This window comes from Sturnira hondurensis, unplaced genomic scaffold, assembly GCF_014824575.4.
Source record: "Sturnira hondurensis isolate 20B ecotype Veracruz unplaced genomic scaffold, ASM1482457v3 Scaffold0020237, whole genome shotgun sequence".
Taxonomy (NCBI): Eukaryota; Metazoa; Chordata; class Mammalia; order Chiroptera; family Phyllostomidae; genus Sturnira; species Sturnira hondurensis.
The window spans coordinates 6,984,724-7,004,781 of record NW_028092868.1 but is presented as its reverse complement, the minus strand read 5'-3'; the positions used below and the strand labels follow the sequence as shown (position 1 = coordinate 7,004,781).

The 20,058-nt window shown below is 37.3% G+C and overlaps 1 protein-coding gene across 2 annotated transcripts in view; it reads left to right on the top strand.

The window, feature by feature from the left end:
• The window catches only part of CUL3 (cullin 3), a 90,863-nt gene that overhangs the window by 37,707 nt on the left and 33,098 nt on the right, over positions 1-20,058 (top strand). For both annotated transcript variants that reach the window (XM_037029374.1, XM_037029376.1), the window contains 3 exons: positions 2,074-2,187; positions 18,241-18,401; positions 19,613-19,727. In XM_037029374.1, coding sequence (XP_036885269.1) covers positions 2,074-2,187; positions 18,241-18,401; positions 19,613-19,727 — 390 coding nt within the window. The remainder of the gene's footprint in view (positions 1-2,073; positions 2,188-18,240; positions 18,402-19,612; positions 19,728-20,058) is intronic.

Genomic DNA, 20,058 nt, shown 5'->3' with positions numbered 1-20,058 from the left:
TCAAAATTTAGTGGTTCAGTGAAAGAATATGAAGTTTGGTGAAGAATTTTGTAAATAGCTACATTTTCAACTTGCATTCTTAGCTGTCTTGGGAATTTGGATCTGACAAATGGTAGAAGTAATCGGTTTAAATAGATAGTATTTTTTCCACTTTGCATAATAGTATTTGTTAAATACAGTACTGTAAATTAACCAACTTGGATGTTTATCACTTTCGATATAGTCAACATACTTCTGAGAGAATTTCTGGGAGATGTATTTTGAAGTTCAGATGCTTCAAAATACATCTGTGTGTAAGACAAAATAGAGTTGTGAACAAAAGATTAAGTATAGGTTAGTGGTTTTAGAAGAGATGTATTGTCCCCATCTCTGATATCTTTTGAAGACCTCATATCCTCTAATATGTAAAAAAATAAATTAGTTAGTTTTCTCAATTTGAACTTACTCTCCCATGTGTTGAGAATAGTGTGTTACGTGTATTTTCTTTCAGTGTTTGGCACTTCCAACCACTTGTTTACACTAGTTATAATGCACAGTGACATTTTATTTCATGTATTCAGAATTCAGATTTATAGATATTTATATATTTCAATTCATGTATTAATTTGTTTTTCAAAAAAAACATCATGACTTCAGATTCTCCCCAACCTGAAAAATATTTACTACTGCAGATTATCTATGGTAAAGGCTATTTGGAGATACAGATGTCTGGTAAGGCTGGAGTTACTGAGAACTGAGCTATACCATTCCATGGAAGATTAGTTGGATTTGAATGATTCTCAGAGATTGGCAGTATAGTCCCAAAGAGTCACAGGAGCTTAGAGGACAAATGCACTACTTCTTCACGATAAAGCTAGAACCAGAGTCTAGATTCTGTTCTCTAGTTAAATACTTTCAGCTGGACTAACAGCATAGCAGGAAGAAGGGGTCAATAACCTCTTACTGAAGAAAGTGGAAGTATGCTTGTGGATTTTGTAAAGAAATTCTGGAAATCTGTGTAGTCTTACCAGGATTGCATTAGAAAGGCATTTCAGAGGGGCGGGGGCGGGGGGCGGGGGGGTTGCCTAATGTGCAAAGGCAGGTGTCCTGAAAGAGCTTACCACGTTGGAAGTGGATCAGGCATTAGAGGGTGGGGATGAGCTAAAGGTTCTTAACGTGCATATGCCAGGCAGTGTTGTGGGTGCGGCAGGTTCATGTGGAAAAGACAGAATCCCTGCTGCAGTGGAACTTACATTTTGGTGGGGAAAGCAGTAAACTAGTAATATAGTGAGTAGTGATGAGTGCTGTGCAGCGAAACGAACTGTGGGGTCAAGGAGTAAAGATAGGTGTGGTTGTTTGAAATAGGTGGTCAGGGGAAACCTGTTTGTGGAGGTGAAACTTGAGTAGAAAAAAATGAGGGAGGGAGTGAGCTGTGAATCAAGGCAGAAGAAATGTCAAGAGCACATTTGCTATATGCAGCTCCATTGTAGTTAACAGTGTATACTAAATTAATAGTTAATGTTCCCTGACTGTTTAGTGAGTGCCAGGCACTGTTCTACGTGGGTTAGGAGTGTTAATTCAATCCTTACAATAGTCCTATACAATGGACACTATTTCGCATGTAAGGAAATGAAGCATAGGGATTAAATAATTTACCCAAAGTCACACACCTAGTCAGGGAGCTGGGATTTGAGCCCAGGTAATTTGACTCCAGAATCAGTGGTCTCACCATTCTTCAAAGATGAGAGAGGGAAGGTCAAGTTGGAGCAATGACCTGGCGACGGCTCTATAGAGGCTTGTGTTTCCTTAGAGTGTTTAGTACTTTATTCTGACTGTGATGTTAATAAATGCCCAGGAGGTTGCTTTATGATTTTGGAGGTCAAGGGAAGGGCCTGAACTATACAAAACACATATATTAGTTGTCTGTACATAGGTTATATTATAGCTTAAAATATTTCTACTGGTCTGTAACAATTCTTTAATTTAAAATTGAAGATTCCACGTCATTATTTTATCGAACAGATAAGTGCATGTAAACATGAGCATGTGCACATGTGTGTATAAACAAACTGTAATGAACTCTTCTGTTAATAGGTGCGAGAGGATGTACTTAATTCATTGAATAACAACTTTCTTCAAACGCTAAATCAAGCTTGGAACGATCATCAAACAGCTATGGTGATGATCAGAGACATACTAATGTATATGGTAAGTAGAGTTTTTTCTTGTTTCTCCTTTAAGAAGTCAGATATTTCGAAATGTTTTCTTTGTTACATGTAGTTGAGTAGTACATGTCAGTGTGGAAGGTGTGCTTTTTAAAAATTATTATTATATTTTACTTGCAGGGGCCACCTTAGCTTATGAGTAAAAGGTTTAGTGTTTCATATACTTAATGATTGGAATGAGAGACTTGGAGCATGAGATGTTATTTTTTTCCTCAATATGTAGTATTTTTGCTTCAAAGTGGGAAATACTGAAAAACTTTAATCAAGTTTTTAATCGCTTGAGGGTAAGGGTGGTTAAATGACTACATGATAGATGGAAGGTGAATATTCTATTACATGTTGTTTAAAGGTTTTATTTATTTTTATTTTTAGACAGAGGGGAAGGGAGGGAGAAAGAGAGACAGAAACATCAATGTGTGGTTGCCTCTCCCGTGGCCCCCGCTGGGGACCTGGCCCGCAACCCAAGCATGTGCCCCGACTGGGGATTGAACTGGTGACCCTTTGGTTTACAGCCTGCGCTCAATCCACCAGGCTACGCCAGCCAGGGCTCTATTACATGTTTTTAAAACCTAATGTCCTTATATATTCAGTGAAAGGGGATGTCATTAATTCAAATATTTTTGTAATAACTGTATTCTAATAGCTGCCATCTATTTATCCTAGTAGTAAATCCTTGCAGCATATCCTTCAGATATACAAGGGGTGACCAAAAATATCTCAGAATTTACTTATAAAAATTGTGTATTCTTACATGTTTAAACTTCAGTCACCTTCAAAGTACTCTCCATTTCATGCAATACACCTATGAAGATGGTTTTCCACTGCTCAAAACAGTTCTTGAACTCATTGATTTGTATGCCTTTTAAGTGCTTCTGCCCTTTCTTGTTTCACCTCTTCTGCATCAGTAAAACGTTTAGCCTTGAGGACTTTTTTCATCCAGGGAAATAAAAAAAGTCTCTCAGGGCAAGATCCGGTGAATAGGGAGGATGGGGTGGACAGGGGTCAAGCAGTTTTTGGTTAGAAACTGCTGAACACTCAATGTGGAGTGGGCAGGTGCACTTGTAAATCACCCATCATGAAATGGGCAAACACACTGAAAGAGTCTTCAAAACAAAATCACTGAAGCTGAACACAGCCTCTCACAACACCAGCTTGTACACTGATAGAGATGGGTTGCTAGAACACTCATCTATCCGGAGAAGCCCGTACTACAAGGAGCCCACCCTCCAGAAGATAATTCTGGTTTTAGGGAGGGTCCCCTTTGTACATTTCATTTTTCACCTATTATTACAGTTATTTCTTTCAGTTAAGAGAGATACCTTGTTCACTACAACAATTTGAAAAACAGTGACTTGAGCTAAGGTGTTTAATTACTTTAAAGATGATAAACTATCAGATTTTTTTAACTTCAGTATGATTATAGAATGAAACTAAACCCATCAAGCTGCTTAATTATTCTGTCACTACAAAATGACCAAGTCTAATAACATCTTATTATACCAGTGCCCATATTTGGGGAATGAAAATAATGATTTTCTTCTAAGTTTTTACTTTTTGCTTTTCAAATTTTTATTTTATTTTCCTTAGTTGTAATGTAGTGGTGAGAGTTTTTCTAGTTTCTTTAACTTTAAAAAAAATTTATAATTGTTCAGGTACAGTTTTCTGTCTTTTATTCCCGTCCCAGCCCACCCCCGGCCTGTGCTCCCCACCTCCCTCCCATTTCCACCCCTCTTAGAGTTTTCGTAGTTTCTTTTACTTGATATAGTAAGGTCATGTGTGGAGCGAACGTTCAGTGAGAGCAGACACGTTCTGCTGGTATTACCCCTGGTTTGGCAGGGCCTAGTGGCAAGGGGGTCAGGAAGGATGCTCTATCTCTCAAGGGTTTGGTAAAAGGTGCAGTAAATTGTTTAGTGTTTCTGAGCCTCATTTTCCTTTTCAGAATAAAGATTCATGTTGTGCTGACATTTGGGGGAAATGAGATAGTATATAAAAACATACAGTGTTTGGGTGTAAATGTGAAATGAGTTAGCTTATTGCTGTTCTCTTTAACTTGTGGATTTGGTGAGTCGTTATATTCTAACACTAAGGTAGAAGTCCACTTGTAATTTCATGGTCCATTGCTCTACTCACACAAGTATTTTAAAGTTATATATACACTCAATCTTACATCATGTTACTTTTTTTAAAAATTTTTTTATTTATTTATTTTTAGAGAGGGAGGAAGGGAGAGAGAAGGAGAGAAACATCAAACTTCCTCTCGCACACCCCCAGCTGGGGACCTGGCCTGCAACCAGGAATCGAACCAGCAACCTTTCAGTTAGCAGACTGGCACTCAACCCACTGACCACACCAGCCAGGGCTTATGTTATTTTTTAAAATTTGTTTTATTTCAGTTTGTTTGTTTATCTATCTATCTATCTATCTATTTATTGTCTCATGAAATGCTAGCTGTTACGTGGCCATAGTCAAGTTCATTCCTCAGCCTCCTCATTTATAAAATGAAATACGGTACCAACGAGGTAGAGTAGCCATGAGGCTTAAAGGACTCATTCGTATAAAGTATTTTCAGGGCCCCAAACTATAATGTGCCCAGTGAAATTGAACTAATATTAGTATTTCTTGCCCCTCCACCTTTCCTCACACCCATCTGGTAGTGCTACCACCCTGGATAAACCCAGCAACTTCAGCCTTTCCTGGGCCTTTGTTGGAGGAAACCCCACACAGGGTAGGTCAGTGCCACTATTTGTCCTTTGCCACAAACCTTCAGTCAGCCCCCTACACTGCCCAGTATTCTCACTCTCTCTCTAGTCAGCTCATTCCACCACTTTGAAGTTGTTGTTTCTCTTCAAACCTCCAGCTGTCCTGCTGGTCCCCTTGCTTTTAGAAACTGCTCTTGCCTTCTGCCTCTCAGGGAAAAGAGAGAGCATCTAGTGGAAACCATGTTAGTGTCTTGCCACTGAATCTACAGTTTTACCTGTATTTCCCCCCTTTTGTGATTTTCTTTTTCCTTCCTGTTTTAATGGAGGGTAGTGTTTCTCTGGCAAAAGCCAATACTCTACCTCTTGTAAGGATTACATCCCTTTTTACCTTGTCAAAAACCAAAAGTATTCTCAGGTTCTGCCTTTATACTGGGTCTTACTCATCAGCTGTAGTATGTTTGGGCTACTCACATCCTCAAAAGGAAATTCTGCTGAATTTTGTTTTGGGTCCTTGGGTTACTAAACATCTCATAAGAAATGTTGACACCTGCTATCTCCCATTTCTCATCTTTCATTCAATTTGGTATGTTCCAGTTAAGCTTCTGTCTCAACTATTCTGTTCAGTCTTACCCTTATCGGGATCACCATATTCCCACGTCTGAAGGCAAAAGCAGTCTTTTCTTTCTAACATGCTGGGTCCTTAATTTCTGTGACAAAGCACTTCCTTACTGTGCCTCCTCCCTTTCTGACTTTCTCTTCTTAGCCACTCCTCTGCCTTTTAACTAGAGGCATTCTTGGGGCTTTGACCTAGTTTTCCTTCTCCTGGTATACCTCACTAAGTACCATGGCTTCATTTAGTGCCTCTGTGTAGTTGATTCCCAAATTATGTCTGCAGTCTCATTCTCTGAGATTCAGACTCATATATTCGTTTGCCTAGTTGACAGCTTCCTGCATTGTCTGAGAGGTATTTCAAACTTGGCATTTCCAAGTGAGCTCATAATCAGTGTCAGTTCATTTCATTTGTTTATGGGATTTATTCTGGTCAATATCTTCTCCCTCTTTCCATATCATATATTTCGATAATTGGCAATTTCTGTTTTTCTGTCTACTACCTAAGATCAGATCACCTTCATTTCTTTCATTTCTCTTCATACAATAACTAGTCTTGCAGCATTGTGCTCCTCTCAATTCTCTTTTCTGTATGGCTTCTAGAGTAACTGTTTTAAAGCATGTGATGTTACTTCCCGGCAGAGATCCTTCTCTCTCATCTTCGAATCTTCATGCATGTCTTCTGTCTGGAAATGTTTCTAGAATGTTTCCTCTCTTTATGTGATTTATTCCTCCTTACCCTCTAGAACTTAGCTTAATTTCTGGTAAGCTTTCCCTGACCCATGCTACATGTACTGCCTGCTGGCCACAGTTGCTCTGATCGTACCCAGTACTATTCCTTTGCAGCATTTATCACATTCATTAGCCACTGTTTAGTGCCTTCTTTCCCATCTACACTGAACTTTACAAGGTCTGTCACCACACTGTGTCTCTCACACCCAGCAGAACTCCTTAAGCAAACTAGGCACTACATATCTCAAATAAGTTAATATACATAGATTTCAAAATAGCTTGTGCTTTTTCAAAATGCTTATTAAAAATATGTTCTTTTAGATTCAGAAATTAAAGAGTTGATGAGGTCTCTTCATGTTTCACAAAATAGAATTCTTTCATTCGCCCTTTTTTCCTGAGGTTTTCTGGTCTTAATTAAATGAGGGCTTTTAAAAATTAAGGTATAATTTATATACATTGAAATGTGCAGAAATAAAATATATAAAATTATTTTTGGTAAGTGTATGAATCCATGTAACTAGTATTTTAGTCAAAGTAAATAAATGATTTTAGTTGTCTAAAAATCAAAAAAGTAGTCGATGTCTACATTATTTTTGGTCACATTGCCTGCTAGCTACAGCATATACTTGAGGTGGGCTGGTTATACCTTCATAGAGACAAAACAGATCTCTTCGTCCAGTGAATACTAGATCTAACTGTTGGAATTTTAGGTCTCAGGCTCAGAGAAGGAGAGAAGATGCTTCACTGTCTACCCACCTACCACCTACTCAGCCAGCTGACTTTCTTTAGCAGGGGTATCTGTGTCTGAAATGCCATGCCTGAGCCCCAGTGTCGTGGGTACCATGGGATGCACCAACTCCTGGAAATGAAATGTGTTCACAGGTTACATGGAGGCAGCCACTGGTTAGAATATGCCCCACATAACTTCGTTGTTTGGCAGGTTCAGTGTTTCAAAATAAAAAAAGTGTTTATGCCTCTAGATGGAACATGTGACCTCCAGTGTCTGCCACTCCACCTCTTCCTGATGCTTGAGACTTGTGCTACCTGTTTAGACTCTGGAGGGAATAGAGTTTGTGATCTCCGCTTTGCTTAGATTGGGTGTTTTATATTCATTCTGTTCTTAAAGAACAGTTAGCATGTTGAACTTTTAAGATTGGTTTGGATTTGCTCAGTATAACCTTTATTTTCACCTTTAATTATTTAAAAGATTAAATATTTTATGGAGAATGTTTGTTATAGGTCATATAGTAACTTTAATTATTGGTATAATCGATAGATTATCAGTTTATTTTTTCCTACTACACATACAACATCAGGATGAAATTAAATTATGGGTGGTATTCTCTGAGCTACTTTTGAACAATTAGAACTAATGTCAAAGGAGAGAGAAAAGCATTTTCTGTTGTGATCTATAGGTTAGTGGATGGTTAGTAGAGGAATTTTCTGCCTAAAATCATGGTTAATTTCAAAGATTTTCATGTTTTTACTTGATTTTGTACTTCTGGTCTTTTTTGTGAATAGCAAGGATAGAGTAGTATCTCAGGTTAAAGGTTAGAGACTGTACATTCAAATCGTGGGGGAAAGATAATCCAGGAAAGGAGGGTCAGTACTTCTGAAGGATTTGGAAAGTCATCGAGGATGGGTAGAGAGGTGGCATGGAACGTAGCAACAGCTTTGTGGACAAGAGACTCTGTTGTGATACTCTTCGCAGGCAAGTAGAAGGTGGGGCCATCAGTTTAGGGTTACAGCATGTGAGGTGTCAAGGAATGTGGTAGACTAAATAATGATCCTTCAGATATGACCATGATTGGTTTTTGGAACCTAATGATTGTTACCTTAAAAGGGAACTTTGCAGACGTGATTCGTTAAGGGCCTTGAAATGAGATTGTCCTAGGTTATTCTAGTAGGCCCAAAGGGCTCGCACAGTGTTCTTAGCAAGGGGTTGCAGGAGATTGGAGTCAGAGGAGAAGGCAGTGTGCAGACAGAGGCAGAGATGGGAGTGATACATTTTGAAGATGGAGGAGGCTACAGCCAAGGAACACTGGTGGTCATCAGAAGCTGAGAACGGCAAGAAAGTGGATTCCCCTTCCGAACATCCAAAAGGAACCAGCTCTGCAGTCATCCTGACCTTAGCCCAGTGAAACTGAATTTAGTCTAGAACCCACAAGAAAATATAAGAGCTACTACATTTTTCGTAATTTGTTTAGCAACAGCAGGAAATTAATACAAGAGAGAAGTTTGGAATAACTCCTCTGCTGGGGTCAGCTATCTATAAACATGTGGTTGTGAGAGGATAATTCAGGTGAGGTGGCGCCAATTTTGTATAGTAGAGGCAGTCAGCAGAGTTTGTACTTTTTCTGAAGGTACTTAGACGTCTCAGAGAAGAATATTCAAAATAAGGGAAAGCCACTGATAGATGTTGCCTTAGGGTGTGGGGGAGAATTCTGATTGCTAGTGGCGTTAATGAAATGATCGTGGACTGTTTTAATAAATAGGCAGGTGAATCCTAAGGTTCCAGGAAGTGGAGTTATTAGGTATTTAGGGATCAATAGATCTGAAGATCCAGTGAGCATGAGGAGCAGTTTGTCAAAGTATAATAAAGCAAGGGAAGGTGGGAGGAAAATATCTTCAGTGCTAGAAATGTTTGATGTTTTCTAATGATGAGTTTCAGGATTTGCCTGTAGCAATATGGGGGTTGGGCAGGGAATCCTAGTAACATGGGAGATGAAAATTAAGGCATCTGTAAGTATTTATGTCAGATTGGCCACTATTATGAATGTTAAAGTTACCAAAGGTAATAAATGTAAGGAATAGAGTTGTGAGAAATGTAAGTTATTTGTTGAAGCTACTAAGGATTTGTATGTCCCTGGAAGTCAGAAATAGAATGAGAATATGGAGATGGTGGAATTTGCGAGTCTGTATTTTTTTTCCGATAGGTTTTGATGCTTTTAGGTTCAAGAAATACTTTTTTTTTGAATGTTCTAGGTTATGCATGTAGGGAAGTTTGAAAATAGCTGTATTCTGGATGAGCACAGATAGATTGCTTAAGAATCTTCTTGGCACTTTCTCTGCTTTCAAAACGATATCTTAGAAAATGGCTCCACTGGCTTTTGGGCTGTTAAGCGTCACACCTGTTTAGTATTTCTAATGGCTGTTTTTGCAAGAGTGGGTTGTTAAGACAGGCTTTCTCCATATTTCTCTGGGTCTCGCGTTTGTGACTGACAGTCTAAGACCTTGACATCTTTGTGGTTAGGTCAGAAGCCAAGCACTAGACCTAAATAAAATAAAATCAGGGCATCATCATAAATACTTTAAAGGTTAAGAGTGTTGTACTTGATAATTAGGAATTCATTGCCTTACATCTCAGTGTCTGTTCAAACATATTAATAGAACCACGAAAACTGTGGTTGCTGTGAACTGTTTGTGTGTGTTCGCATTGATGGTATGGCAGAGAGTCCATGACATTGAGCTTAGGGAGGCAAGTATATACTAAGCACAAAGTAGGCCCTGTGGTATAGTCAGAGATAGAGCATGTATTTCTTGATGTAATAAATAAAGGAAGGGGAACTTTTGTACATACAGGGGATGCTCCCAATACTATATACATAGGAAATTTGGAGTAGTGAGGAAAATATTTAATAATTAATTAAGAGACAATAAGCTTTAGTTCATACTTAGTATTAATTTGCTAAAGTCATTTAACCCTTTAGGTTTAGACATCTACCTGTTTCCTTATCTACAAGGAAAATAAATTAAGTTTATTGGGTAAGAGTTACACACCCCTTGGAGAATGGTAAAAAATCATGGGCCCTCTCCTGGAAGATACATGTGTGCGTGTATGCACCACACACACCCTTTTTAATGCAGTTCCAGGGGTTAATGAGGTGGTTTCTTCAAACCTACCTATGGGATATGGTTGGAAGTTGTGTTGGTTAGATCATTTTAAATTTAGACCTCTTTCAGCTCTGAAGTTTTATACCATTTAAAACTGAAAGTGAAGGGGAAAACGGGAACTGTGGGTAGGTTACTATTAAGTTGATGAAATGTCTTAAACAACTCTTAAGGTGGGTTTATAGAGCCTTGGTTGCCTATGAGTTTACCCAGTTCTACTATTCCTTATAATAGCAGATAGCAGTTTCACAGCCTGAGCATACTAATTTATTTAATCCTCACAGTTTTTTTTATTATAACCTGGGAAAGTAGTAAATTTTTTTATTCATTTGAAAAAGTAAAAATACTTTTCTGAATACATAACAAGAGATATCATTTATCACATGACTATATTCCTGTGCAAGATGTTTTAAATACTTGAACTTCCAGGTGAGTATTCTCCATTTTGTGAATTAATAAACTGAAGTTAGATTAACAACTGGGATTAGAGAGATGAACTTGCGGTGATCACACAGTTACTGCGTAACTGGAGTAGTGAATTTTTTTTTATTCTAAAGCTGACAGTCTTCCCCTTAATGCAGAAAACTTAAATATAGGTTGACTCTGGTTTAACAGAACTTATGAGTATGATCATTTACCCTGATAAGTTACATATGATAATTTACGCTGAGTTGTACCAACATTGATTCACCTTTTGTGCTTATGAGGGTAAAGTCATTCATTCAGAAAGTATACAAGTGTGTATTATATATCAAGCTCTTGTTCTAAAAAGCTGTGTTTTCTTTTTCCAAGTTCTTCTATCATTGGGAAATGTTATGATGTGGAACATCTGTTTGGGCAGATAACCCTGGTTTCAGAGCCTGATTGAAGAACAGTGACTTTATCTCTGAGCTAACCAGAGATTGTCAGCCTTTTCCAGCTCATTGCACACATAAACTAATTATTAAAATTCTGTGGCAAACCAAAAAAGACTTTGCCAGTGTAACCAAAAAATGGAAATAATTCTCATTCCTTCACACTGGACAATGATTGCTGTATTGGCTGTCATTTTTTATTTGACAATCTAAGGGATAAGAGGTCAGTGCCCCTCAGGTATTGCATGTTTTAAAAATCCCCTCGGCACAGCAGTGTGGTGTGGCATCCTGGTGCAAAACCGCTGTTCTAAGTTATCAAAGCACATTGGGAATCGTTTTTATTCTGTGTTTTTTATCAATGCTTTTGAATCTGATATTAAAATACTCATTGAAAAAATGGCTGGGACTTAGGTTCCCAGTTGTCATCAGAAGTTATTTAAAACTGTTGTTGTAATAGAAACTCACCAAAAAATCAGATGCTCTACACTAGCCCTACATCGATTTGAAAGTCCTCTTCTAATTTTTGAAAACATTTTTATTGATACATAACTTAACGTACACAAACTTTTTTAGCCTTTTTTTGTAATTTGTGCAAGTTTGTTATATATTCTGGAAAGATGTTATTTTTCAGATAGATGTGTTATGAAATACTGTCTTCCATTCTGGGCTTGTCCTCTCTCTCAGTGGTATCTTTGAAGAAAAGTTTTAAATTTCTATTAATTCCAGTGTTTCATCCAATGTTTCAGTCTGCAGTTGTTGCATAGTGTTACACACATATCAGTTTGGTTGAATTTATTAACCATCTTCAAATCTTTCACTTCTTAACTAAAAGTATTTTTTGTCTGCTTGTCCTATCAGCTACTAAGAAATGTTAAAATCTTCAGATTTATAATATCATTTGTTGTAAATTTGTATTTATTTCTCATTTTCGTTTACATATTTGGAGTGAATATAAATTTGGAATAGTTTTATTTTTCTGTTGAATTGACTCTTATTTTTATGAAATATCTTTATTGCTAGTAATACTTCTTGCCTTAATTAAGTCTACTTTGTATAGTATTTACTATATGAACTTTCTTTTGATTGTTTGTGTGGCAAATTTCTTCCCATCTTTTCTTTTCCAACTTTCTGTGTCCTTATATTTTTAGGGTGTGTCACTTGTAAGCACCAAACAATAATATGCCTTTTAACCCCATCACTTACAGTAATTTTCATTGACATTTAATGTAATTATTGGTACATTTGGTTTAAATTTGCCATCCCACTATTTGTTTTATTTTAGTCTCGCCTGTCTTTATTGACTTCCCTGGCTTTCTTGCCTTCTTCAGGTGCATCGAGTATATTTATTATCTCATTATCCTTCCCCATTAGCTGTTTTTGTATATTACTCTAAAATTACTTTAGTGGTTATCTTGGTGATTAAAACATAGATTCTTGACTTGTGGTTTACTTTGTATTAGTTTTCATTTCAACTACTTCCTAGATAGTATGAGTTTTAGAATACTTTAGACTTCCTGTGTGGTTTTTTTCTCTTGTTTTTCAGATGTTTGATCCTGGGGTGTTTTATTTTGGTGGGGGAACAAACCTGGGAATTTTACCAACACGGTATATGAAAAATGTGGAGACCTTGGATGATACTATCTTTAAAGGAAATGCAGTTTTCTTTTGCAGGCAGGCACAGTATGGGCAGATCACTGTAATTTAGTTGAAGTTGGCCTTTAGGCTTTGTTAATTAAGATTGGACTGTTTTTAGTTTGCCTCTATTTCTAAGGCATGTCTTTACTCTCAGGGAATAGACCTTCTGGGGTCTCAGCTAAAAGCCTGAAGTGTTTACCACTTTGCTCTGCACAGTAATTCTGCCTTGAATTCCTGCAGCTTTTCTCTCCTTACCACTGCAAGTCAGCCAGCAGTCTCTGTGCAGCTCTTTCCCAGTGCTCCTTTTGGGTGTTTGCATCTCATCCATACCTAGGGTAGTGTGTCAGTGAACATATTGATTAAAATTGTTTGCAGAATTTCTGGTTCTTTTGATTTCTCTCCTCTTCAGTCCTTGGCCCTTTATGAGTCTTAGCTGCTTGATACTTTCTGTTTGGTCCCCTATTTCCAGTTCTCCAAATACAACAAATGACCCAGGGGAACAAAAGGTATACTTGGCTTTTTTCCAGAATCTTGACTCCTCGAGTCCAGGTTGCCTTTGTTGCTTTTTGATGCTTTTAAATAGTTGGCTTACAATACACATATCAAAAGTTATCGTAACTATTTATTTTTAAGTGTATAGTTCAGTGATACTACATTCATACTGTTGTGAAAACAGCACCTCCAACCATCTCCAGAACTTTGATCTTGCCACACTAAAACTCTGTACTCATTAAACAGTAACTCCCCATTGCCCCTTCCCCTTAGCTCCTTGTCACTACCATTGTACTTCCCATCTCTGAATTTGACCCATGTGACTCAGAGTTAATCTGTGTTATAGCTTGTGTCAGAATTCCCTTCCTTTTTAAGGCTAATAATATTCCATTGTATGTATGTACCACATTTTGCTTATGTGTTCATCCGTCAGTGGACACTTGAGTAGTCTTTACCCTTTGGTTAGTTTTAGTAATGCTACTGTGCATACAGGTATACAGATAGTTCTGTAAGACCTTGCTTTTCTCAGAAGCTTCAATTTCTCTATATTCTCCCTAACACTTGTTATTTTTTGTGGGTCTTTGCCTAAATAAATAGCTACCCGTAACCACTGATTGGTAGGACCAGACAGGGAAGTGTAGACGAATGTGTAGTAATTCATAACTGCTCTTGTGTCATTAGTGGTATTATTGAAAGTACTGAACTACTTGTATTTGAGGCACAAATTTTATAAAGAACTCCTTCAGACTTTATAAAAAGACAAGGACTATTTTATTTATGTTTGTACTAGTAAGTTTTGTAATTGAATGTGACCGGTTCTAAAAGGTTAGTTTTAGAATTTGCTTTCCAAATACCTGTTTAATTTCATAAGAAAACATTATTCAGTGAGACACTGGATATGAGTGATAGTGTGAAAGAACTTAGTTTCTTTCTTTCCTTGGGTGCCTCAGTGGCTGCTGTGCCCAATATCCTACTTTGCTTTTTATCCTACTTTGCTTTTCTGTGACATAATGGTGTTTGGTTAAAAATATTTGCTGAACCCTGGCTGGTGTGGCTCAGTGGACTGAGCGCGGGCCTGCAAATCAAAGGATCGCAGTTCAATTCCCAGTCAGGGCACATGCCTGGGTTGCAGGCCAGTTCCCATCAGGGGACATACAAGAGGCAACCATACATTGATATTTCTCTCCTTCTCTCCTTCCCTCCTTCCCTTCCCCTCTAAAGATAAATAAATCTTGAAAAAAAATTTCTGAACCATTTCTTGAAGGTAAATTAAGTAGTAAGAGTTGACTTCATTAACAGATTTTTTTGTTGTATTTTGATTTGTTTTTAATACCAGTTTCTGAGTTGTGAAGCTTTATAGCCACTTACACAGTCACTCCTTGACTTTGCACAGGTTTAGCTTTTATAAAATTTATATTTTCACCTAGCACATCTTGATACCCCTAAGAATATTCTTAGCATGCTGAGTTTAATCTGTCATACATTAAATACTTAGGTGTCTTGAGGGGTTGGGTATCTTGAAGAAGCCATTCGTCAAGGCGGACAGACAAATCTTTTTCAGATGGTGGTAGTAGTAATACCTATAGTCTTGTAGACTGATAACTGCTTGTCACCTGAGACTGTGAGAATCCGAGGTTATGAATAGGTATTTGCCAGAGGTGTTACGTGGACATCAGCTGGTTCAGGGCCGCTTTTTTTGTAGTAGGGGCAAGAAAGACTGCGCCTCTTTGTGCTCGGCTCCTAGAGATCTGTCTGCCCTAGTCCAGATTTTTAAACAGGTGGCACTTATTTATTTTTTTATCTAACTTTTATAGTTGTTGTTAGCAGGGAAGTTGGTCTTAATAAAAGCTATTCTATCAAGGATAGAAATGGAAAAAAGTAGAATAAGATTGTGAGGTGGATGGTGCATCACAGATGAAGTGCTTTGGGGTTGGTTTATCAGGTGAATTGCACAGATGGAGTTCGATGCGAAAGCAGTCTGTTTCCCAGTTCTGAAAACAGGAGTGGTGAAACGAGTCTGTCATTGACTCCCCGCCCTGGTTCATCCAGCTGGTGAAGGTTCCTGCACACTGCAGGTTAGCAACTCCTGAGAGAGGAGAATAAATTTAGAGATTTAAAATGTAGCTTATCTCTGTGGAGATGAAGTCACATCTCTTTAGTAATTCTGATGTTTGACTCAGACATTAGACTTTCAAACATGTTTTTCAGAACATTATATATTTAAAATGTCTGCATTTTGGCTTCAAAAGGCAGATAGAAGCCACCACCAACTTTCTATCTTTGCTGAGCTCTCTTCAACAGATAAGTGACTAATGTTAGACTCACACAAACTACATTTTGGTTTAAAATCCTGAGGTTAAAATATTATTTTTATGTTATGTTTAGTATTTTTTTCCTTGGGGTGATTTTTTTCGTATCTGTACTTTGAGATTGTATTTTAACAAAAAGAGGTTTCTATTAGGAACTAGTATTATGAAAATACTGTTGTTACCCATAGGCTGATTGTGTTAATGAGCAATAAACAGATATTTAGCATTTTCGTTTAGCAAATATTTTCATACTTCATGTGCACATCATAAACTTATTGTGAATGTGTGCATGCACATCTATTTAAAGTATGTATACATAAACATGTGGGTATATGCATGTATAGCTTTTATTTTACTTGATGGTAATTAATCATATATACTAGACATTTAATATAAATGACTCTTCAGTATTACTAATTTAAGTAGACACACTCAAGTTTGTGGATTTTTCCTTCTCCATTTAGTGTCTCGCTGGGATCTATAATCAGATTTCAGAGTTAATATTATATGCCATTTAACTATAATCGTTACCTACACCTTGAGAATCTTACATTAAAAGACAAAGGTTTAGCCCTGGCTGGTGTAGCTCAGTGGATTGAACACAGGCCTTTGAAGCAGATGATCACAGTTCGATTCCCTGTCAGGGCACATGCCTGGGTTGTAGGCCAGTTCCCAGCAGGGGACGCACGAGAGGCAGCCATATACATTGATATTTCTCTCCCTCTCTCCTTTCCTTTTCCTCTAAAGATAAATAAATAAAAAATATACACACATAAGAAAAAGAGAGAAAGGTTTAGCTTTTATGCCACATCTGTATTTCCCTTACCCACCGTTGTCTCTCACGGACTTAACAACTCTCCAACTGTCACCCAGACAGCTAATGGTAGAGATGGAGATCATATGAAGAATTCCCAACTCCGTGTCTCTTATTTCTTCATATTCAAAAATTTTTAATAATTGATATTTTCAGTTTAGAGAAAATAGGTACTTTTTACGTTCCTCTCAGTACTTTTACTCCTAAAAATCTTATCCAAGAAAAATTGAAGGCATATGTACACAAGTAGATTGTATTGTACCTAAATGTTCATAACTGGACGAAAACTGGAAACAGCTCAGAATACCCTTCAGCTGATGAATGACTAAACTAAGGTGGTATATCCATCCATACAGTGGAATACTATTCAGCACTAACACAGAAATGAAATCTGTATTACAGTATTGAACCTTAACTTTATATATACTTAGTAAAAAATCAGATATGGAAGATGACATATGGTTCCAATTATGAAATGTCTAGAAAAGGAAATTTACAGAAAGAAAACAAGGGTGCTGGAATGGGGACTGACTGCAAATGGCTTGGAGGGTTTTAGGGGGGAGGAGCGATAAAAGTAGTCTAGGATTGGATTGTGGCCGTTGTTATGCAACTATAGAAATTCACTGTGAATTAGTGAACTGTACTCTTAAAATGAGTGAATTTTATAGCATATGCTAGGACCCTGAAGGTCATGGGTAGAACAGTAGCTTCAGTATATGGAAAACAGTGAGAGCCATCAAAAAGGAGGGGAGAGAGTTGCTCAGTGGAAATCTTGGAATTTAGTATCTTGTGAAGCCCAAGGACTTGTCAGAAAAATCATCGGTGAAAATTTTGAACTCACTAAAGTTGATATCAGGACTTGAAAAATGTGAGCACCAAAGGTGCTAATAAAAGTGAGTTTCCTTGTATCCATTTGTTACGTACTATTATGCGAGATAAATAAAAGAAGATTGGGAGAAAGATGTCGCATGAAGAGAGTGTTACTCAGAGAATTTAGTGAAAATTGATTGGGAGGTTGATCAATATCATTTTAGTTGCATTGCTAATATGGTAGAACTTCTGTTCATGTTCATGTTGTAGTTTTGTTTGATATTGCTTATAATGCTAGGGTTCCTTTTTAAAGTTCCAAGACCACAGTTTAAAGTGGATCTAACTGTTTGGGGATTACAGATGCCTTTAAGAATCTAGTAAAAGCTCTGTTTCCAAAGTACTTACCTGTGAACAGTTTTAGGAAGTTCACAGACCAGAGAGCTCCTGGTTAAAAACAGAAAGGAATTCTATTACTAATCCTTTTGTGAGTTCAGATCCGTTTTATTTCAGTGTATTTTGGTGTAAATATGTATTTTCACATAATGCCCAAATAGGACTTTAATAGCCAGTCCTGGATTACCTGTGCTTTATAAAGTGAGACACCTGTACCACATTGGTAAGGCCGTGAAACTAAGATGACTAGTAGTAAGTGATCTGTTTAAAATGACAGCGACTGGAGGTGTTTTGATGCGGCTCTGCTGTAAGCCTGAAAGCCTTTTAATATTTACCAGTATGCAGTCAACTTAAATCATTTGGGTCTTAATTTTACTTCATAGAAAATGATTTTCAACTCGAGTATTTCACAAAGTGAGAACCATGTTGGGCATGGTGTGACTTTGGGGAGAAAGGACGACCTGCCTGCGTGGCCATCTCCCTTTCTCCTCTGCTCTCTGCTTACTCTCCTCTGCCCCTCTCTGGGTTTGTGCTTGCTTTTTTCCTCCTTTTTTTAGGCTACATGGGCAATTACTTACAGCCATCGTTTATTTCAATAACAATTGTAAATTGTAAAGTCCTACTTTTGTGTAATTTAGGAGCTAGTAGAAAATTTCATGTTGCTTAAGATAGCTTGAAGTGTTTCTTACCTGAAATGACTGCTTTTGGAATTGTATTGCCTTTACTTTTGTAGCTCACAATGCTTATTATGTCTTCAGGAGTTGTGCTCATGTTTATATGATTTTCTCTTCCCTGCAGGACCGTGTATATGTACAACAAAATAATGTGGAGAATGTCTACAATTTAGGATTAATTATTTTTCGAGACCAAGTTGTACGTTATGGGTGTATTAGGGACCATCTACGACAGACGTTGTTGGATATGATTGCGAGAGAGCGGAAAGGAGAAGTTGTAGACCGGTACTCATCATCTTTTCACTTGAGTTTTGGTTTTTAGCAGTTATATCCTGAGAATGGGTTCATTGTCAGAATTTTATTAAAATAAATAAAAGTTTGCCTAGCATGTTATGAAAATTCTTGAAAGCCCATATCACAGTTAACAAAATTACATAGATGTTGACTTAAAAGCATACTTTTGTTAGAAGAGGCCACCCTGAGCTTTTATTTGGTATACTTTTTTAAAAGTGAAAAATCAGCCATTCTCCCCATTTGATTTTTCAGGTATTTTTTATGCCGGCGTTTTGTCCTTTTCTGTCTTTCTTTTTTTTCTTTTTTGGCTGCTTGATAACATTGTTTTTCTTTTGTCTTTTTCTTTAAGGGCTTTTAACTAGCCTTCATTCTGACCATATTTAATAAAAATGTTGAGCATAGTCTAAAATGACTAAGAACCACTGTACCCGTCCGTCTCATGTCCCTTCCGCCTTTCTAACGTGATCGGAGTGCCATTTTTGTGACACCAGCTAGAGTGACTTAAACACACAAAACTGCTTTCTCTGCTTCTCTATTAAAAGCAGCTGTTAAATGAAGACTTTTTGCTAGTCTTTTTTTTTTTTAAGATTTTATTTATTTATCTATAGAGGAGAAGGGAAGGAGAGAAGGAGAGAAATATCAATGTATGGTTGCCTCTCGTGAGTCCCCTGCTGGGAACTAGCCTGCAACCCAGGCATGTGCCCTGACTGGGAATCGAACCGCGATCGTGTGGTTCGCAGGCCTGCGCTCAATCCACTGAGCTACACCAGCCAGGGCCGACTTTTGCTAGTCTTTTTATTTCAGCGTTGGTGCTTGGTCAGGATTTCTTAAAAGCCACTTAGTACAAAAATTTCTGTGTCTAGCAACACAGCCTCCTTCCCTGCTTCCTAATAAGTAGCATTTTTATTCTCTGCTTTTTAATACACAGAAATATTTACACATCTTAAACATATTTCTGTAAAATGCTGAAGTAATCACTGCATGAGAACAACTTTAGGTAAATATCTGTGCAGTCAAGATATGCTTTCCAAATAAAATTACTTTAGAGCCTTATGTTATAAAAAAGCTGCTTCTGGGAGATTGGTCACTTTGATTTAAAAAACATTCTGAAACTCTAGCTACTACTGTTGTATTTTGTTTTGTTTTTTACATGAATCTTTGATATTATTTGAGTTCCAAATGGTTTTAACTTCTTTTGACAGAGGCGCAATAAGAAATGCTTGCCAGATGTTAATGATTTTAGGTCTTGAAGGACGATCCGTCTATGAAGAAGATTTTGAGGCTCCTTTTTTGGAAATGTCTGCAGAATTTTTTCAGGTAATAAATGAAGATATAAATAAGTGCTCTTTTAAGATGTTTTTAAAGTTATTGAATGTGGTCACTAATTTGGATACCTTGACCTTTTTTTACTGAAGGGAAGAGCATGCAAAAAATATCCTTCAGCAGACCTACCCACCTTCTCACATTTCAGTGAAGGAACTCATTGAAAACCAACGGAAGAGTTTGGACTTACCAAACATTGTTTTTTATCTTATAAAACATATAAACTTAGAAATAACTTTTTATTATGTTTATATGTTGCAAATTATTTAGTACTAGTTAGTAGGCAAGTGCATCACCAGTGAAGTCTCACTATTCAATAACTAGT